The sequence below is a fragment of the Microtus pennsylvanicus genome, chromosome 7, assembly GCF_037038515.1.
Source record: "Microtus pennsylvanicus isolate mMicPen1 chromosome 7, mMicPen1.hap1, whole genome shotgun sequence".
Classification (NCBI taxonomy): Eukaryota; Metazoa; Chordata; class Mammalia; order Rodentia; family Cricetidae; genus Microtus; species Microtus pennsylvanicus.
Window position 1 is genome coordinate 109,900,706 of NC_134585.1, and position 18,814 is coordinate 109,919,519.

General features: G+C 52.8%; 2 protein-coding genes across 2 annotated transcripts; one reads left to right on the plus strand and one right to left on the minus strand.

Annotated features, from left to right (window-relative positions):
• Positions 1–541: 541 nt before the first annotated feature.
• Positions 542–5,360, minus strand: Ppm1j (protein phosphatase, Mg2+/Mn2+ dependent 1J). The gene is made up of 10 exons (XM_075981720.1): positions 5,012–5,360; positions 3,689–3,803; positions 2,996–3,283; positions 2,675–2,787; positions 2,299–2,383; positions 1,726–1,844; positions 1,456–1,519; positions 1,190–1,297; positions 944–1,095; positions 542–852 (listed from the first exon to the last, which is right to left on the minus strand). Exons 1-10 carry the CDS (start codon positions 5,332–5,334, stop codon positions 705–707), a joined length of 1,515 nt encoding a protein of 504 aa, XP_075837835.1. The 5' UTR covers positions 5,335–5,360; the 3' UTR covers positions 542–704.
• A 3,392-nt stretch (positions 5,361–8,752) lies between these two features.
• On the plus strand, positions 8,753–18,284 carry Tafa3 (TAFA chemokine like family member 3). The gene is made up of 7 exons (XM_075979033.1): positions 8,753–9,173; positions 10,264–10,321; positions 11,760–11,840; positions 11,956–12,071; positions 12,834–12,983; positions 13,807–13,931; positions 15,925–18,284. The coding sequence occupies exons 4-7, from the start codon at positions 11,957–11,959 to the stop codon at positions 15,934–15,936; spliced, it is 402 nt and encodes a 133-aa protein (XP_075835148.1). The 5' UTR covers positions 8,753–9,173; positions 10,264–10,321; positions 11,760–11,840; position 11,956; the 3' UTR covers positions 15,937–18,284.
• Positions 18,285–18,814: the final 530 nt, after the last annotated feature.

Sequence of the window (18,814 nt, forward strand, 5' to 3'; positions counted from 1 at the left end):
CACAAACTGAGCTGGCGCAGCCTAGGACACAGCTGGGCTACACGGCATCTACCATCATACAGGCAGCTGATTTCCCGAAACGTTACATGGCCCGCATGATTGAAGCAGTTGAGAATTGTAATGAAGATACATAAGCCAGGTAGGGCCAACTGCGGGATTACTAACTTGAGCAGTCATGACGGTGGCCATAAAAGGATGAAGCAGGAGAACTGTTATTTATGAGGGAAATGGTGACTTCAGTTTGAGGTACACTGCTCGGAAGAACCAGAGTACCACGGAGGAGAGGGTTGGAAGATGACTGGAGGCATGGGTCTTAAAGCTCGGCAAAGGTTTGGGCCAGACACACAGACTTGGTGGGTATCGGCAGATGGAAGAAACCGCAGCTGGATGAGGCAAATGCAGCCACTCATGGCAAGCACACCGAGTGGGCAAAGAGGGCAGTAGAAGAATCTGGGCAGTCACATTTTTAGGAAGGGTCTGTTGTTCTTTCCATCACCCACTGTGCAGGTTCCAGTCAAAGCAAATAATGACACACACCTTTATCCATCCCGTTTATTTGTCAGTTGCTGGAATTCTGGATCTAGTGGGCGTTCCTTTGTCAATTAAATGGCCACTCAAGAGGCAGGAACACAACTTCATTTTTAGGACTGGGAGACGTATGGAAAGGCTGGGGTGGCAGTGAGAGAGGGATGGGGCTGAGCCCATCAGGAGTAACTGCCTGGCCCTCCCAGGGGGATGACGAAGACCGAGATGTCATCCCCGGAACCCAGCTTGTTGTTGGGGAGACGCCAGCCACGGTCCCGGGGGATGCCCCGGGCCCCCAGGACCAGAGCTTGGGCCAGAGCTGTATACCTGCCAGGAGCACATGTACGCATTCATGTACCGACACGTGTACGGGAAGACAGAGACAGGCCCATATCTGGGTCTCCAGGCAACCCCCTACCTGCTGGGATCATTGGGCTCATAGGCCGACAGCACCCTGTCCACAGTGGCGGCTACCTCACAGTCACTGGTCACATCCCACAGGCCGTCTGTGCCCAGCACTAACACATCATCTGGACAGTGCTCATACTGTGTCAGGTCGTACACGCGTACCTGGGGGGGGGAAATGTGTGAGGTGTGAGGATTGCTACACGGGGAGGTCGGAGACAAAGCCAGCCTGAGCCTCCTGAAGGGAAGGTGTGCTCACCTCGGGGAAGCAGGAGAGAAAAGGCTTGATAGGCAGAGTGGAGCTGCAGACCTTAAGGTTGTGGTCTCCCAGGCCTCGGGTCACCCCAATGGTGGCCATGACCCGGGCCTGAGGGAAAGGAGAAAAATGGCTGCTCTTTAGTTCCTCTCTCAGACTCACTGAGACCATAGACCCCTCCCACACCTACTCTTCGGTGAAACCTCCACCTCCCTGGACAAGCTGTGGTGGGCCTTCCTGCCCTCTCCCACCTCCACCACAGGGTTTACCTTTTTGCCCTCCCCACAGACCAGAGGAAACCTGAGATCCTCCAGCTCAATCTTTTTGTAGGCCCTGGGAAGGGAGGAGCAGAGGAGGCATCACCCAGGTGGCAAAGCCCCTAACCCCTTTGAACAGCATTCCCCCACACACAAGGCCTTCCAAGGACTGGCCGTATCCCCGACTGCCAGCCTGCCCCAGCCTGCAGCTTCCACCTCACTGCTGGTGAAGGACTGGTTGCATTGCCATGGGAACGGCCCCAGCTCCGAGGGAAGTGTTACCAGCCAGTCATATTCTGGTCCCTGTACAGCATCCTCTGCCCCAGCTCCTTGGGCTGAACTCTTCGGGGGAACTCCAGGTGGGTGAACTCACTGCCTAGCAGTTCTGGTCTCAGGAAGCCCTGCGGTTAGGAGGGGCCAGACAGGAGAGAGGGCATTACACCCACATCACACTCTGATACAACACAGAGCTGTTCAACTATAGCTGATCCTTCCATTGTGCTGCAGACTACTCCTCTAATATTAAACAAGTTAACCCATTCACCCCTCACAAAGGCCTGTGAGGCAGGAATCATAGTCACACAATTAGCAAAGTACACAAAGCAGGATTCAGTCCCAGGCAATGCAGATAGAGAACCCACAAGAGGACGCTCGAAGATAACGCCCTTGCTGGAGCCTTTGTTGTTCCCACCCTCCACCTCTGGCTCTGCTTCCTTCCTCAGCAGGGCCGACAATGGCAGCGCCGGCCTCTTCCTGTTGCATCACCCAGCACTCCACAGCCCACTTCCCGGGACAGTCCCAGTAGGAAGCTTTCTGGTACGGAGAGTTGTAAGAGTAAACCTGGCCCCTACTTACAAGCAGCTGAAGACGCTGGCGCTCCGTCTCTGGTGTGAACTCCCGGGACATTGGAATGATTTCACCATTCCGGATAATGATGGCCCTGCCCAGAGACAGACAAGGCTTGGATCTGACTTTCTCAGACCCCTTCGTGGAGAATTCCAGAAGGATCAGACCCTCCCCATAATGAACCTGATGGGGCTTCACTCGGGCCCTCACCTTTTCTTCCCTTGCAGATAGTTCCAACTTTGCCTTAGCGCTGTCACCGCCCCACCCCACCCCACCCCTCGAATCTTTTATACCTGACCCACTGCCACCTGACTGTCTGCTTTCCCATCATCCTGGAGAGCATGGCCCCTGACATGGCCACTGCCACAGCCCTCTCCCGACTCACCTGCTGTCACCTGCATTGGCCACATACATCTTGCCTCGCAGGTACACCACGACCAGCGCACAGCAGCCCCCCTCCACTTGGTGGCCACGCCGCTCCCGAGCCATCTGCTCATCCTACCAGGTGAGGAAGGGTCAAAGGGGTCAGTCACCTGCCCTACCTGCCTCTGCAGGCCAGAGTGGGCCAGAGGACCACAGAGGGTAACAGGACTAGGTTCTGCTCAGGTTTTCAAAGGTGGTGTGGATTCTGGGGGCCACCCGTCCACTGACTCCCACCACACAGTGTTGACAGTAGGTGATGGGCACAGGCCACCCACCCACTCACCATGAGCTGGAAGGCATTCTCGATGGCCCCTACTACCAGGCTCTCGTGGGTTACTTCCTTCTGTGGAGACCAGCAGGACTGAGCGCTGACCACGTGTGACGGATCCGAGAAACCTGGGGTTCCTGGAGTGGATGGGAGACAGAGGGGAGGTGGCAAGGGGTCCTGAAGTATTTCTACTAAATCCTTCAGCTGCTCCCGGATGTGGCGATGCAGGAGCCGGGAAGCCATTTCAGCGGCTCCGCCACCAGCATGCCCGTCAAACAGGCCCCAGTAGTAGAAGCAGAGTCCCTGGTGAAGGAAAAGTCGGAAGTCAGTGGGGGACAAGGGTGACAGGGCAGAACAAACCAGTAAGCACCCATATAAAAATCACATAGGAGATCTGAGTGGAATAGTAAGGTAAAAGATTTATTCACTTATTCATGCCAGGCCTACTGTGTCAAGAGAAAGAAAAGGCAAATTCAAAATATGAAGGATTCAAAGATCAGCACTGATGATTAGTTAAATCATCCATAAATACATGAGCAGCTATGTTTTAAATGGAATAGTAAACATTCACGCGGAACTAATCTAATTGAAGCCACTTAGAGCTTTTGTGATAGAGATACACCTCTTGGATTTAGAACCAGGGCCCGAAATCCCTAGGGAGGGGTGTCACCACATCTCTGGAGGTTAGGAAAGAGGATAAAATATTACCTGGTTCCGGGGAGGCTCCCTGGAGGCCCCGGAAACACCCCTCCGGCTTTCCACATACACGACTTCGCAGCAAGCCTGGTCCTCATTGTGCCTGCTCTTGCCAGCATTGATGACCCTGGCAGGCCAGAGAGGGTCCCACATCAGGTTAGACACCAGCCTAGGTCCTGGAATAACCCCACCTTAGACACACACACATCTTCTCCTGCCTGCTGGCCAAGCTGAAAAAGGTCACAGCTGCCTGGGCTTCAAGCCAGAGGGAAGAGGAGAAGGCAGGGCCAGCAAGAAGTAATGTCTGGGTGGCAGAATGTACCACCTCATAGAAACTGCCTGTCTCGGTTCCTTCATCCTTGGGCAAAGGAGGCTTTCTGGAAGGTGGTGCTGGGGGGTGTGGCCAGACAGGAGCAAGTAAGTTTTACTTCCCTACCAATCAAAAATTTACATTCCTACCTCTAGTCTCAACCAACCCTGCCAGTGATTCTTGGGCATATCCACCCTCACCCTAAAACCACCCAGTGAAAGTTCCGGTCTCTTTTGTAGTGAGGAAGTGCTCCAGCCCAAGTGGGGTAAGAGGAAAAGAAGGTCTACCTGGACTGGGCAAGAGTCTCTTAGCTATAGACTCCTCCCACGTGGGAAGCCGAGTGAGAGGCCACCCACCATTTCCCTCCACGACCTCAGTGCCCCCATGTCCCTGGTGGCTTGGCTCGGTTTTTCCCGAAGATGCATTGAAAATATACATGTTTTGGGAGCACGCTGACGCTCGGCTGGTGCGAACCAAAGGGGTCTATTTCCTTGCCCTACCAGCATCTGTCTGTCTGCAGACCGGCATCCAAAGGGAAACATCACGGGCCGAAGGCGGACCCCTCCCCCGCCCCTGGAAGCCCGCGGCCTTCTGGTGTCGCGGGCTATTTCTGGGTGTGGAGGGGGAGGGGACCGGTAAGAAGGACAGGGAACTGGGGCGCTGGGGCCAGGAAGCGAGTGAACTAGTCTTTCCACCCGTGATCTCCCTGGAAAAAGGAACTGCTCCTCGAACCTCCCCTCCCTTAGCCTGTGAACCGCAAGTGGCGACTGTGAACCGGCCAACTCATCCTCGGTGCGCCATGCCTTCTCCCTACGAGGGGACTGTCCTGAGCCGGCGAGGGGGAGGATGGGCAAGGTCCTGAAGAAGCCTATTGAGGTTGCACCCCGTCCGAGAGAGGGCTGGAAGGGTGAAGACTCCTGGGAAGGTCCCCGGAAAGTCGTGCGGGGGACGCATCCCAGTGGCCGGGACGCGTCTCCTGGGAGGGTGGGAGTCCCATACTCAGTTGGGAGACCAGGGGTGCTCACTCGGCATAGCCTGTGCTCCAGGGCAGGCGGCGACCGGTGTCCGGGGGGCTTTGCACAGCCCGGCCTGTGTGGTCGTCCGCGCGTCGCAGCCCCCCGGGGCTCAGCTGAAGAAAGGTGGGTCTGGAGAAGCTCGCCCGAGTCTCTGCGGTCTTCAGGGGTGCCCTGACCTCTCTCCCAGGCCTCGCCGGGGGGCTCTTAGGCTTTTCTGAGGCGGCAGGCGGCGTGGAGCTCTCGCTGGGCAGATCGGGAGACTTAGGGCGCTGGGGCGGAGTGCCACCCGAGCTCACCAGGTGCGCCACAGCCGAGCGCACCCGGTTTAGCATGCTGCCTCCCTGCCCCGCCCTTGGCCTTGGCCCCGCCCCCTAAGAGGCCCCGCCCCTAGGACTCCAAGTAGGTGGTGCCCTCTCTTGATCCAGGCCAAACTTCCCCAGGCTCTAAATCTTGCGGGAACTGCCCCCACCAACTCCCCGCCTCTTATCCGCATCCCGATGTCGTTCGGCCAGAGTGTCACAGGGGAAGGGGTCTGTTGTGGGAAGGAAGCGGAGAGAAAGAAATATTTCAGTCGTTCTGTAGGTTAGACATCCGCTAAATCTAATCCGTTAGAATTTACCCATTGTGACAGGGGTGGGCAAGGCAGCCTCCTCGCGTTCCGTTCGGGGTGGCCAGCCAGCATGGAAGCTTTGGAACTGATGACTTCAGAGCGAAACATCCACTTGGGTGTGAAGCACTTGGTGTGACAACACCTCAGGCTGTAGCTGATGAATCGAGAGGAGAGGGAGAGGAGAGGAGGAGAGGATGGGAGGGGAAGAGAGGGGAGGGAAGGAGAGAGGAGGAGGAGGAGGAGGAGGAGGAGGAGGAGGAGGAGGAGGAGGAGGAGGAGGAGGAGGAGGAGGAGGAGGAGAGAGAGAGAGAGAGAGAGAGAGAGCGCTATACAAGCCCGGCAGCTGACCTCTCCAGATCGGGAGTCCTGGGACAAAATCCTGGGCACTGTTCTGTCAAAGGTCACCTTCACATTCTAAAGAACGATTGTCATCCCATCCCGCTTCCCCAGAACGTTTCCTCCATGTTTAGACTTCTGCTGGCCAGTTTAGTTCAAAGGCTAACTGCATAATAAATAACTGCAATTATTGAGGACTTGCTGCACAAACACCACAATGTGGGTCACACCCATTTTACAGATGAGGCGGGAGTGGACAGTCTCCTGTTATTTTATTAGACTTGCCCAAGAATCACACAGCCACTTAGAGAGCCATGCACATGTCAAAACCTGTTTCTGACGCTGGTTTCTCTAGATTAGGAAGAAAGGCGCAGAAGGGAGCGGGAATCCTAAATTCCCACCCTCAGAGGCTCCAGCAGAACCCGGGTGCTGAGCAAGGTCTCTGGCTACCGCCAGGGGGAGGCAAAAGCCAGTTTAAAAGCTTGTCTGGGTTGCCGGCAAGCCCACTGTTAGAATAGAGCTAGACCCAGCTCAGGTGGGCTGTTTTTCTGCCTTCCCGGTGGGAGAGGATTACTGTCCTGCCTCGGAAAGCGGTCTGCCCCTACACTTTGGATTAGAGAGTCCATCATGTCCCCATCTATCCCCAACATACGGCTCCACGGAAGTCAAGGCCCTTGAGGGAACGAACCACAGTTCATAGCTGTAATTTGACCTGCAGGCTCCCAGTTGGTGCTTCCTGCTCATACCCTGGGATAACCTGCACCTCCTCAAAGAGGTGGTTGTCTTGACCACTTCTAAATAAAAATTCCACAGTGGTCATTCAAACAAAGTACACAGACCTGCTGAAATTATGCCTGAGTTTTGGGGAGAAAGATGAGGTCACCAGGGTGGAGCTGGGGTGCACTGGTTACAATCCGGACTCAAAACCAGCAGCAAAGGCTTCCAGGGACAAAGAACAGACTGCCACTATGGGTGTTTTCTTCATGTTTGAGAAAAACTGAAGCCAACTGTTAGATAAATTCCATAGTCTCTGTGGGAAGCCAAAGACTGGAGGAAGAAAAAATAACCTTTGGTTTTATTATTTGGTGTTTCTGGGACAGCTTACCCATCACTTTCCAGTGCCATCCAGCTTCCTGGCTCTTCACAGCCTCCGTGATGTATGTAGCCATGGCTGGCCTTGAACTTACCATGTAGCCCAGGCTAGCTACTTACTTCTGATCCTCCTGCCTCTGCCTCCTGGGATTGCAGATTTGTGCTACCATGCCTGACTAAGAGGGCTTGTTCTGAGGATGCTCTGTTTCCCTCTGTGGCTCAGGCCTGGTTCTCCTCTGCCACTGAGGGATATCTCTCAGCTCTCAGGAGGGAACACATCTCATAAATGTCATAAATGTGCGTTTCCTGCTTTGCTCCCCTCCCCCCCCCGCCCCTTTCCTCTCACCCTCTACTGCCTCAGGGAGAGGACCTCTCACCAGGTGTGGAAAAGTCAGGATGGAAGAGGTGTGATGGTCCAGGAATAGGTGGGAACTTCAGAGGTCTGAGAACCCTCAAATTTGGTTATGGATGGGAGCCAGAATGGTTCCAGGGAACAGGGGAGTAACTGACCTCAGGGGTCAAAAGGCCCTAGCTCTGTGGTCCATTTTGCGAGGGCAATGACATAGCAGGTAAAGGTGCCAAGCCTGATGACCCCGGTTCGATCACCAGCACCTACACAGTGGAAAGAGAGAGAGTGAAAGAGAGGGGAGACCCCACCTCCTGTCTCAGTCTGTGTGCTCAGGACCCAGAACCAGGCTTATTCTTTGTTTCTCCCCCACCCTTTACCACCTCCCCAAATCTTCCTTACGATAACAGGTGAACACCTCCTTCCTGTGAGGAGACAGATTCACAAAACACCTCTGCCCTCAAGTGTTTAATGCATCCAAAATATGAACCTGTTAAAATTTTGTAATTAGGATTACTTACCATTCTTCTGATGAAGACACTGGGAACCTCAGCTGTGGTTCCCAAGATGAAAGTCATATTTGGTATTCACAGGGCCATTTGCTAGGCCTCTTGATGCCCTCCAGTCTGGTTCACCACCCTGGTACTGCCCCTAGTCCTCCTGGGTAGAAGAGTAGACCTTCTGTGCTGGAAGAATTTACTGTGATTCCCTTTTGTATCAGATGGGAAACCCTGTGGTAAAGAACTTGGTGCAACATCGGAATCTTCGAACAAAGTGGTCCTAGCCTTCTAGCCTGGAAAACAGCTCAAATAACACCCTAATGTCCTAACAAAGAAATGGGTTTGCTCCCTTTCACTCTCTCCTTCATTTTGAGATATGGTCTGGCTAAGCAGCCCTAGCTGGAATGGAACCCCGTGTAAACCGTATAGACCAAGCTGTCCTCAAACTTGCAGGCAACCTCCTGCCCCTCCTCTGTCCCTCTCTCTGCTTTTTTCTCCCTTTGGATAGGGTCTCACACTACAGCCCAGGCTGCGCCAGAATTCGTGACAATTCTTCTGCCTCAGTCTCCCAAGTTCTGGGATTATATGTGTGAGCTGCTCTGCGTGGTCTGAAGAACTAGGTTTTAAGATTTAAGGAGCTCAGATTTAAATATTAGCCTACAGATGGTGTAGGTGAAGACGACTCCTAGCCCCAACGCCCACCCGCATCCCTACCAGAACACCACCTAACTCCCTTGAACCACAGGGCTGGGGGCTAATTCCTGGGGGTTTCAGGGACCTGTTTCTAATTGTCAAGTCCATGAATACAGAGCCTGTGGGCTTCTACCCCTGATCTCGCCCTGCGCCACCAGAGGCCGCTGCGTGCCAGTTGCGCTCATCCTCTCCGCAGAGCGCCCCACGCTGTCTTGAAGGAGGCAGCGGTACCCGCAAGGGTTGAAGCAGCGGAGACGACTCCCAAGACAAGCGGCTGCGTGCTCCCCAGCCTGAAGGCCGCAAGCTCTGGAGGACCCGGCTGATCCCTCCCCCCAAGAGCTGGTGGGGCCAGGCCCGGAGCATCCCGGTGCTCAGAGCTGAGTTCACTGGGATGCCGGCTTAGCCATTGCCCTGCTCTCCTGAGGCACAGCAACTTGATAACGACTGATCGATCACAGACGGAGCTCGGGACCAGACAACACCCGACCTGGCAACTCCGGGGAAGAGCCCGCCTTTGTGAGTCTCGATCACAAGCTCAGAGGCATCAAGGACCTCAGGCCAGAAGGTTGAATCAGGACCACTGCTCTGGAGCAGGTGGGTACCAGGATTAAGAATGGGCGCTGAAAGGGGACAGGAGCAAGCAAAGCAAGGTCAAAGGTTGTTGCTGACCCCTTGCAGGCTGCTCTCTCAGCATCACCTTAGCCTGAATTGGAGAATGGGGAAAACAGCCCCAGGAAACTGAGGTAGATGCTGAAGAACAAATCCCAGAAGCCTCCTCCTCCAGCACTGAAGAAGGAGAGAATAGAATGCCCGAAATCCTGAGTCCCCATCTCCTCCAAGTTCTCTGAGCATTGGAGTATCTAGGAGAAATGCCTGTGTTGGATGGGACCCTGGGAACGCTCAGACAGAAATAGGATGTCACCAGGAGAAGAACGGCGTTTGCAATGGTCAAAATGAGCCCCCCTCCCCGCCACATGGCAGACTGGAAGAGGAGACCCACTCAGAAAAGAGGAAAATCTAGAAGGGTGGAAACACACCCACCCCCTCCACCACTCTCGTTCCCCTCTCTGGGCCTTTCCAGAGCTCGGCAGCTTGTGTGTTTCAGTATTACTTCTCAGTGGAGACTGAGCGAGGACAGGATCTTGGGGGAGAATGAAGAAGCTCTTGTGGGCTGTGCACTGAAGCCAAGACCTGTTGCGCCGCCCTAGGCTAGCCCACTGGAAGGACAGTTGTAGAATTAAGCTCCAGAAGAGTCCGGGAAGCCAGGCTCATGATGGGTTGGAGGTGGAGGCAAGGGGAATTTGGAGACCTCGGGATTCTCTCCCAGGGGAGACAAAGCTATCAGAGTCTGTATGCGTCTCTGCCCTATCTCTGTCCCAAGACCAAAGAGGTGACAGCCCTGATCCTTATAGCCTCTCACCTCTGCTTCACTCCTGGGAAAAAGAAAACCCAGCCTCTTGTTTCAGGGTCACCTCCCCCTCAGCTTTCCATAGTCTGGGGGAGGAGGCAGGGGAGTAGGGACAGATCCCCAGAGCAGAAATGACTGCCTTTGCCACAAGAACAGCCTAAGCTGTCCATCCCATTCCCTTATTCTCATCCAAGTCCAAGCTTTCTCTTAGCTTCTGCAGGGGCCTGGCCTCTCTCTGTTCTGAATTTACCTCCAAATTGCTCCCTACTGATCCAGGTGGAATGAGTCTGAGACCAGCAGATGCACAGACAGAAGCCTAAAGACTCCAGGAACGGTAAGTGAGACAGCTGGATAGCTGGAGATGGGACTCGAGGAGAGGACATCCCCTCCAAGGGAGCAGCTATGTCTCTTGGTCTGGCCCCTGGTATTCCTAGTCTGAGCTGGCGCTTGCTGGGGCCAGTGATCTAGGCCAACCCTTAACCTCCAGGACCTCCTGGGGTTCTTCCTATCCTCATCTGTGGCTAGTATCTCCCAGCGACTTTGTGCTTCCGTTTCCCTGGTTTCTCTCTGGTTCTTACCCACCCTCTGGTATCGATGTCTGAGGTCCTGTTTGGTTCCCAGGAGAAAGGAGGAAGAGAGCAATGAGCCTAGGGTAGACTTCCGGGTCCCAAGTTCTCATGCCGTCAACCTCGGGCAAAACATTTAACTTCTAGCCTCGGTTTGTCTCTTCCTTCTTTCCTTTATTTAGTTTAGTGCGTGTGCAGGGTGTATGCTCGTGTGCACCCACATGAAGGCCAGGGGAAGCTGTCTAGCAGATGCCTCCTGCCGTTACTCTCCACCTTACTTCCTTTAGACGGGGTCTTTCCCTGAATCCATCACTAGGCTGTCCAGTGATCCAGCGATCTTTTTACATCGTCTAGATTTTTTACATCTGTGTTACTATTCTCATATTTGCTCAGCAAGTCCTCTTACTCACTGAGCCATCCCCCTCAGCCCCGTGTTTTGCTTTCGTTTGTTGGAGATGGGATCTTCCTATTTAGCCCTGGTTAGCTTGGAGCTCACCATGTAAAGCAGGCTGGCCTCACACTATCAATGATCCCTCTTGCTGCTGCTGCCTCTGAAGTGCTGGGATTACAAGCATCTACCCCCCCCCTCTTTCTTTCTTTCTTTCAAAAATTTAAATCATGATCAGATTGAATTGCACTGCTGCTACAGTCCCACGATTTGAAACTCAAATACATAAAAAGAAAGAAATTGGTGGGAAAAAAATAATTCTTCCTCCTACTTCCATCTTCTAGACAAGAAACAATTTCCCTTTTTAATGGCAAACAATATACACTTTCCGGACATGATGTGTACGTATTAAGTAAAACACGCCCTGCCTTGTGTGTACACACCTCCTGCTTGTTGCCCCCCCCATAAGGCTGGATTCTCTCTAGAGTCTACCGCACACGTCATTGCAGAGTTCTTGGATGGTTTTGGTTGTGTTGTGTTGTGTTCTGTATTCCCAGCAATTTGGAGGGAACGCATTTTCAGATTCTCCACAGTGTCCTCCGCTCCTCTGCTGACACCTGTGGGGGTCATAGCCAAACTTTTTGAGCTTTATTTGTAACACGGGCAATGGCAATCCTTTGTGCTGCGGAATGCAGTCAAGAGCACACAGTGAGGTGTCGGGATGGAGAGCTCAAAAAGTGGGAGTCAGCATTGTTGTCTCCCACATGGCACAGCCCTTTAGTTCGCTCTGCAAAATCTCTTAAATGTCTCCTCCACAGGCCCCGCCTTCCTGTCCCCTGGTCCTTCTGTATCACTCCGACAGTGGCATCGTTCCTGGCTGCAAGCTGCCTGGGGACAAGGTATGCATTCTGTTTAACCTTGGGGCTTCTAGAGCAGGGCACAGAGAAGGGGCTGAACCTGAGGGCAGGGGACCGTCTGCCCTGAGCTAAGCAGGGTATGTACTTCTCTCCACAGGATGAGTGAGCGGACCACGAGCAACTGGAGCCCAGGCAGCTGGGTGCTAGCGCTGTGCCTGGCCTGGCTGTGGACACGGCTGGCCTCTGCTTCCTTGCAACCTCCCACAGCCACAGGTTTGGGGAAGGTGGTGAGAGACTAGAGAGGACTTTCCTAGGACATCTGGAGAGCTAGAAGGCACTCCAACCCACCCCACAAAGCAGGCAGATCTCTGGGGCAGAGTAAACTTTGCAGAGGTGACTCCTCTGGCCACCGCCCAGGAAACTGCCCTCTTCTTGCGGCCCAGTCCAGAGAAGGCCTGGGTAGACACATGGGTACTATCCTTTCCAGGGGGAAGGTGCTCTACAGTGAGCGGCCCTCGGTGGAGGCTTAAGTCTAGTCTCCTGGCCTAATTCTGGGGTTTTCCTTCTGGGATGGCTAAAGCCTCTGTAAGCGGATGATCCTCCCCCACGCATTGTAAGCCCTGGGGCCCTTGCCCTCACCCTGAGAAAGTGGAAGGTGGGGGCTGGTGTGTAACTCCAGCTTTCAAAGAGTCCAAGGAGTCGTGAGTGTGGCCTCAGCGGGGTGGGATGGGGTAGGGAGGTAATGCAAAGGTTTCATCTGCTCTTCTCTTTTTTACCTTTAATCTCTCTCTCTCTCTCTCTCTCTCTCTCTCTCTCCTGTCTCTCTCTGTCTCTCTGTATGTGTGCATGTTGAAAGTATGAACTGAGCCCGCGCCTCTGTGCTAGGAAACACGACCACTGAGTTGCATCCCCAGCTCTGGGTATCTCTTAAATGACCTAGGAGGAGAAATTGGGAACCTGCAGCCGGGTGGGAGGGAGGAAAGCAGGTTGGAGGCCTGGGTCTCCTGACCTTTCTTCCCCGGCTGGCCCATTCAGTCCTGGTAAAGCAGGGCACCTGTGAGGTGATCTCCGCGCATCGCTGCTGCAACCGCAACCGCATCGAGGAGCGCTCCCAGACGGTCAAGTGTGCCTGCCTCTCTGGCCAGGTGGCGGGCACTACAAGGGCAAAGCCCTCCTGCGTGGACGGTGAGTGTATGGCCAGGCCCTGCGCAGCCAGGTGAGTAAGGAGGCCCAGAGCAGAGATAAGAAAGTCTGTTTAGGTCTCCCCATCTGCTGAGGATCCAGTTTCATAGCCATCTTGGGGTTTACCTTATCAGTCTCCAGTAATGGAGATCGTCTTGGAGGAGAGGGCAGACATGACCCGCCCTGTGTCCTAGAGGAAGAAAGCTCTGGTTACAGGCCACACACACCTGCCACCTGGTTCACACGCACAGGGATGCATTCCCGCACACTAGTTCCTGGGCCCACATCTTCCTCCAGAGAGGTCCTCTTCTACAAGCCCCCTCTTATTCCTAGCCTACCTTTGCCTTCTCCTTGGGGTCACATGTGATCCCTCACATTGTACACCCACGTTCCCTCTTTTCTGCCCACACCTGTGTTCCCATGCTCTGATAGCATCTGGATCACCATGCTTACCCTCGCTAGCACGCATGCCAGCTTCTACACTCCTGGACGTGGCTTGGACAGCAGTTTGTATGCACTAAGGAGAGCACTGAGAGAGAGAGAGAGTACCTCTCTGCTAAGGACAGCTGCCTCAGAGTCAGCATCACCTGCCTCCCAGCTTGGTGTCCTCCTGCCTTTTGGGTGTGAGGCAGTGATGAAGTTGATTGGGATAGTCCCCGGCCCTCAGCCTAAGTACAATGCTGCCCCCTTGGACAGCCCAGGTTAGGGGGAAGAGTAGGAAAGGTGGCCATCAAAGCTCAAGCTATGTGGGCAGGTACGCCCCATTCCCAGGCTAGCTGTGCTGTGCTCCCAGAGCATAGAGCCTCACCTGCCTCCTGCCCCACAGCTGCCATCGTCTTGCAGAAGTGGTGGTGTCAGATGGAACCCTGCCTGCTGGGGGAGGAGTGCAAGGTGCTCCCAGACCTGTCAGGGTGGAGCTGCAGCAGTGGACACAAGGTCAAAACCACCAAGGTATTGAAGTGGGTGCTTCATCCTCCCCTCCCGTTCCCCTTTCACCTGGAGTAGCACAGGGGCCAAGTCCTGGAGGGCCAGGATGGCAGCGCCATGAGATGGGCATGTGACCCATAAGAACGCATTCCAGACAGTCTCCTGAGTCTGTCTCCACTCCAGGCACTGCTGCCAAGGGTGTGGTTTGCCCTTATTGGCAAAGCTGACGTTCTGCCTGCCTTGGTTTTCTCCTCTTTGCTTAGCATGGGTTTACTACTAGAAAATATCAGGTCTTTAAAAAGAAAGTAGAGGCTGGGAGATGGTGGTGCACGCCTTTAATCCCAGCACTCGGAAGGCAGAGGCAGGCGGATCTCTGTGAGTTCGAGGACAGCCTGGTCAAAAGAGCTAGTTCCAGGACAGGAACCAAAAGCCACGGAGAAACCCTGTCTCGAAAAACCAAAAAAAAAAAAAGTAGAGCAGGTCCTAGTGGCACACATCTGGAATCTTAGCACTCAGCGTGAAGGTCAGGGGTTCAAGGCTAGCCTGGGCTACATATACCTGCCTTAAAAAAGAAAGAAAGAAAGAAAGAAGAGAGAGAGAGAGAAAGAGAGAAAGAAAGAAAGAAAGAAAGAAAGAAAGAAAGAAAGAAAGAAAGAAAGAAAGAAAGAAAGAAAACCTAAGGGAGAAAAAAGTGGAGACCTAGGAAATTACCTAGGCCACTCAGGGAGGAAGTTTTCCTAATATCTGAATTCCAGACCCTGTAACCACTCTGCCTACCACCTCTGCCGCAGACTGTCCCCCGTCACTTACACTATTCTTACGGCTATTAACTCCCCGGAGTTCCTACCTGCCCTCCTCTGGTCAAAATTATCTGTCCTCAGTGACAGCATCCAAGAAGATTATTATCACCACGGCTCGCTGCCTGCCCCACAAAACAGGGGGGCAATTAAAATTTAATCAAACTCTTTAGCAGTTCCATGTGTGCCTTGGCTAATTAGCTGCATGTCGTTGTCATCGTCGTCTGTGCAAATGAGTGACAGGCCAAGGTAGTGTCTCTGACCCTGTCCCCATTGTGCACAGCAAGAAGGTTAACAAACAGAAGCAGAAACAGGTTCTAGGATTCTGAGAAAAGAGGGGGTTATCATAGCACACACAACACTGGTAGCTAGCTACAGCAAGAGACAGTTTGGGGGCTGGAGAGATGGCTCAGTGGTTAAGAACACTCTTGCAGAGGACCAAAGTTAATTCCTAGCACCCACACGGCAGCTCACAACTATCTATAACTCAATCCTAAAGAATCCAATACTTTTATGTGGCCTCCCTAGGCACCAGGCACACATGTGGTGCACAGACATTCATTCAGATACAATACCCATAACACAAAACTTAAAAAAAAGAAAAGAAAAGAAAGGGTGGCTGGAGAGCTGGCCCAGTGATTAAAAGAACTGGCTAGTCTTCCACAGTTCCTAAGTTCAGTTCCCAGCAACCACATGATGACTCACGGCCATCTATAAAGTTGGGTCTGATGCCTTCTTCTGACATACAAGCAGACAGAGCACTGGCATACAAAAAAATTGTTTTAATTAAAAGTAAATAAATAAATAAGAAAGAAAGAAAGAAAGAAAGAAAGAAAGAGGGTTTGGCTGATTAGAAGGCTGGAAAGCCTGTCTGTAGGCAGCAAAGGGAGACAGACATTCTGAGATGCTTATCAAGACTTGCAAAGTGGGACCCATCACAGAGCTTGGGACATTTGCCATACTGTTACAGGGTAGGGTTTGTGACCTAAAAGGTAGATCACAACCTTTGCAATTTGTGTAGTGACTCAGAAGCAAACAGTGGTGACGCTTGTGCAACTGACGTCAGCATGGACCACCAGGCCACCGTGTCCAGCTTGGACGGCTTTAGGAGACCAGCAGCAGTGACCTCTAAGTGATTTGCATGACCCAGTGCTCTCTGGCATGCCACAAAGGCTGACTCTCTGTTGATTTCTCTAACCTTCTAACCACTTGCTTTCTAGGTCACACGATAACCCTCGGGGTCATGGCTTAGACAGGACAGTCTGGATTGTCTTGATTGTCTGCATTGAAGAATGGCTTCTGGTCACACCAGCCAGCAGATGTGAGGACTCATTTACCCAGACATGTAGTTCCATGTGACATCAGACTGGCAAGTTAGTCAAGCTGCTTAGCAGAAATGCTATATCTTCGGTCACATATTTGAGATATATGCTCTCTTATGAACAAAGGTAGACACCTGTAATCCTGTCCTTAAGGAATATCTTGTCAAGTTACGGAGTGGATGACAGACATCAAACAGTTTAAAGTGTGTGGTACCATGGCCTCTGAGCTACCTACCATGGGTATGGTGGGGATGGGTGGATGAGAGTCTCATTGATCTTTGACTGTCTCCTGATCACAAGACACAAAGTCATGAAGTCCTGCATCCCCGACAAGATGCTAAGATGTTAAAGGAGACACTGTCCTCTGATGCCAAGCCAGGGGAATCTCTTTTGACAGTGCTGGAAAGTAGAGATGAGGTCCAATAACTCCTTAGCCCAGCTCTGTAGAGGCAGGGTGTGTGGCTCACACCCTTTGTTGTCTGAGGGATGGACAGGTCCTCGGGACCATCCCCACCTGAACTTCATGTGGTTTTTGGTTTTGTTTTTGCTTGTTTTAGTGGATGAGGAAACTGAGTCACAGAGGGATGTGATGGTTTGTCCAAGATCTCACAGTTCGAGCTTCCAAAATTCAGATGCTGAGATTCCAGGCTGTCTTCATGGTAATTTAATATATAGAGAGGAACCCTGCAAACACTGTCTAGATAGCAGCAGCATGTTTCTGGGAGTTGGGACTTTGATCTCCCATCCACAAAAATCCAGAATCCCTACACACTGCAGAGTGGGGCTACATCTCAGTCCCCCAGATCCAAAAAGTTCCCACGATAGCCCAGAGGTTACTCGGCCCAGTTGCAGCTGGAGCACTGTGAGCTGGCATCCCGTTGCCCTCTGGCATTTCTCTTCTGAGAGCCTCAGCCTTCTCCCTAGATAGGTACCAGGAAAGGAGCGAGTTAGGCAGAGTACATCTCAAAGTTGAAGGTCATCAGGTTGGCCTGATAGATGGCTTGGGAGTAGCATCCTGGCTTACACTCCTCATCAAGGCCTTAGGGAGTAGGGTGTGTTAGAGACCAGCCTGGACGATGCCCCATCCCTGAGAAGGCAAATCAGGGATAGTTTAGGATGGAGTCTTAGCTTCCCCTATCTCCCTAAGCATTTGACTAAGACTCTGATATCACCCCATCTTGGGGCTTATTTTTGTTTTTGCTAAATGAGATGAGCAGTAATGTTAAGGCAGGCCTCTAACAGTCTCTGCATACAGCAGGGCCACAGGCTAGGGTGCCCATGGAGAGGCCAAAGGCTGTCACAGTCTCCTTCCACACTGAAGAGTGGAGGTCGGAGGGTAGGTGGAGGAGTTGGCAAATATTTTCTGGAAAGAGCCGGAAAATGAATCTGCTATATTCTGCGGACCACATTGAGTCTTTGTGACATATCCTTTGTTTTGTCTCGTTGTGTTTTAAAAACATTTCAGAACTGCCAACGCCACCTTTAGCTCTAGGGTGGAAGAAACACCTCGTGACCCATTTCAGGTGTTTGTCACCCCTGACACCCAAGGGACAGCTGAAGGCCTGGGACGGCCTCTCAGCCTCCTGGCTTGCCCTCTGGGCCCTGGAAACCTGAGCACAGGGCGAGGGCTGGCTTTGTTTTTCTCCTAATGCCCAGGGAGAGATGGGCGAGTGAATTATTCAGGTTACAAATGAGACAGCTTTGGCGGAGCAGACAGGAAAGCCTGCTTTCCTGGAGGTCGGAAGGCAGGTTCTGCAGGCTGCTTTGGAGCCCAGTGACAGAATGCTGGAAGAAAAGGGGCCCTCTCTTGTCCCTCCTTCCTGGACACTGTCACCCTCTTGCTTCACCCCCACCCCCACTAGCTGTGCCATCCACGTGAGCTGGGGTTGGAATGGGAAGCATGGAGGTGATGCCCACAAACTCCTGAGAGCTACCCGCCTCCCGCAGCCCCCACCTGCCTTAGTGTCCTGATTCTGTACCTCCCTTGGTCCCCAATTCATTGTGTCAAGTCCTCCAGGCCATCCCTGCTCCTGACCTGGACATGAGGTTGAGTTTATTTGGTAAACTCTGAGGCATCTGTGTATGACCAGGAGAGCACCCCATAAGAAGGTCTGGCAAAGAAGAGAAACTGTTCTGCCTCCCCACCTCGAGCTCCCCAAAATTCTGTATCCAACCGAGTCCAAATCTGTCTGTGTCTTGTAGCTATCCAAATGACAGTTTAGAAATAAATGAGTGTCCTCGGACCATGAGGTTCCTGGAGTCCATTTTCTCCCTCTTTGGTGAAGGCACCTCAGAGCCTCTGAAGTTCGCCGGAACCCCGAGACCCTCAGCTCCACAGGCCTTAGGGAAGTTGACAACTTTAAATCACGTAACTGATGACTGCTGGCCTCCTGGCAGTTTCATTAAAGTCTGAGTGACATTCTGGTTAATAACCCCAGACAGCTCCACAGCACTGAGACTGCAGCTCCCTAAAACCACAGAATTACAGTTGCGAGGCGTTCGAGAAGCCAGCTAGCCAACCCTTTCATTTGCCAGCCGAGGAGAGAGTAGTTCAGAAAGGTTAAGTAATTCGGTCACACGCAGTCACACAACAAGCTGATGGCATGCCCTGCCCAGCGAAGCAACACTGAGTTCTTTCCACCATTATGTATCTCATTTTGTACCCTGGAATAGATGGGGACTGAGAAGGAAGACAGGGTGAGAGTCCCACTCTAGAATCACCCAAAGCGGTGAGGGCAAGCAATAGAGGGGAGAGGAAAGGGAAGAGGAATGGGACCAGGTAGAGGAA

What these genes read in the sequence shown, in the direction of transcription:
- Ppm1j (XM_075981720.1), bottom strand. Translation starts at nt 5,334, where the DNA reads ATGCTAAACCGGGTGCGCTCGGCTGTGGCGCACCTGGTGAGCTCGGGT. An exon ending in GGGAGCCTCCCCGGAACCAG is followed by an intron (nt 3,284 to 3,688) that starts GTAATATTTTAT and finishes TTCCTTCACCAG; the next exon opens with GGACTCTGCTTCTACTACTG. An exon ending in GCCAATGCAGGTGACAGCAG is followed by an intron (nt 2,384 to 2,674) that starts GTGAGTCGGGAG and finishes GTCTCTGGGCAG; the next exon opens with GGCCATCATTATCCGGAATG.
- Tafa3 (XM_075979033.1), top strand. Translation starts at nt 11,957, where the DNA reads ATGAGTGAGCGGACCACGAGCAACTGGAGCCCAGGCAGCTGGGTGCTA. An exon ending in GCAACCTCCCACAGCCACAG is followed by an intron (nt 12,072 to 12,833) that starts GTTTGGGGAAGG and finishes TGGCCCATTCAG; the next exon opens with TCCTGGTAAAGCAGGGCACC. An exon ending in AAAGCCCTCCTGCGTGGACG is followed by an intron (nt 12,984 to 13,806) that starts GTGAGTGTATGG and finishes CCTGCCCCACAG; the next exon opens with CTGCCATCGTCTTGCAGAAG.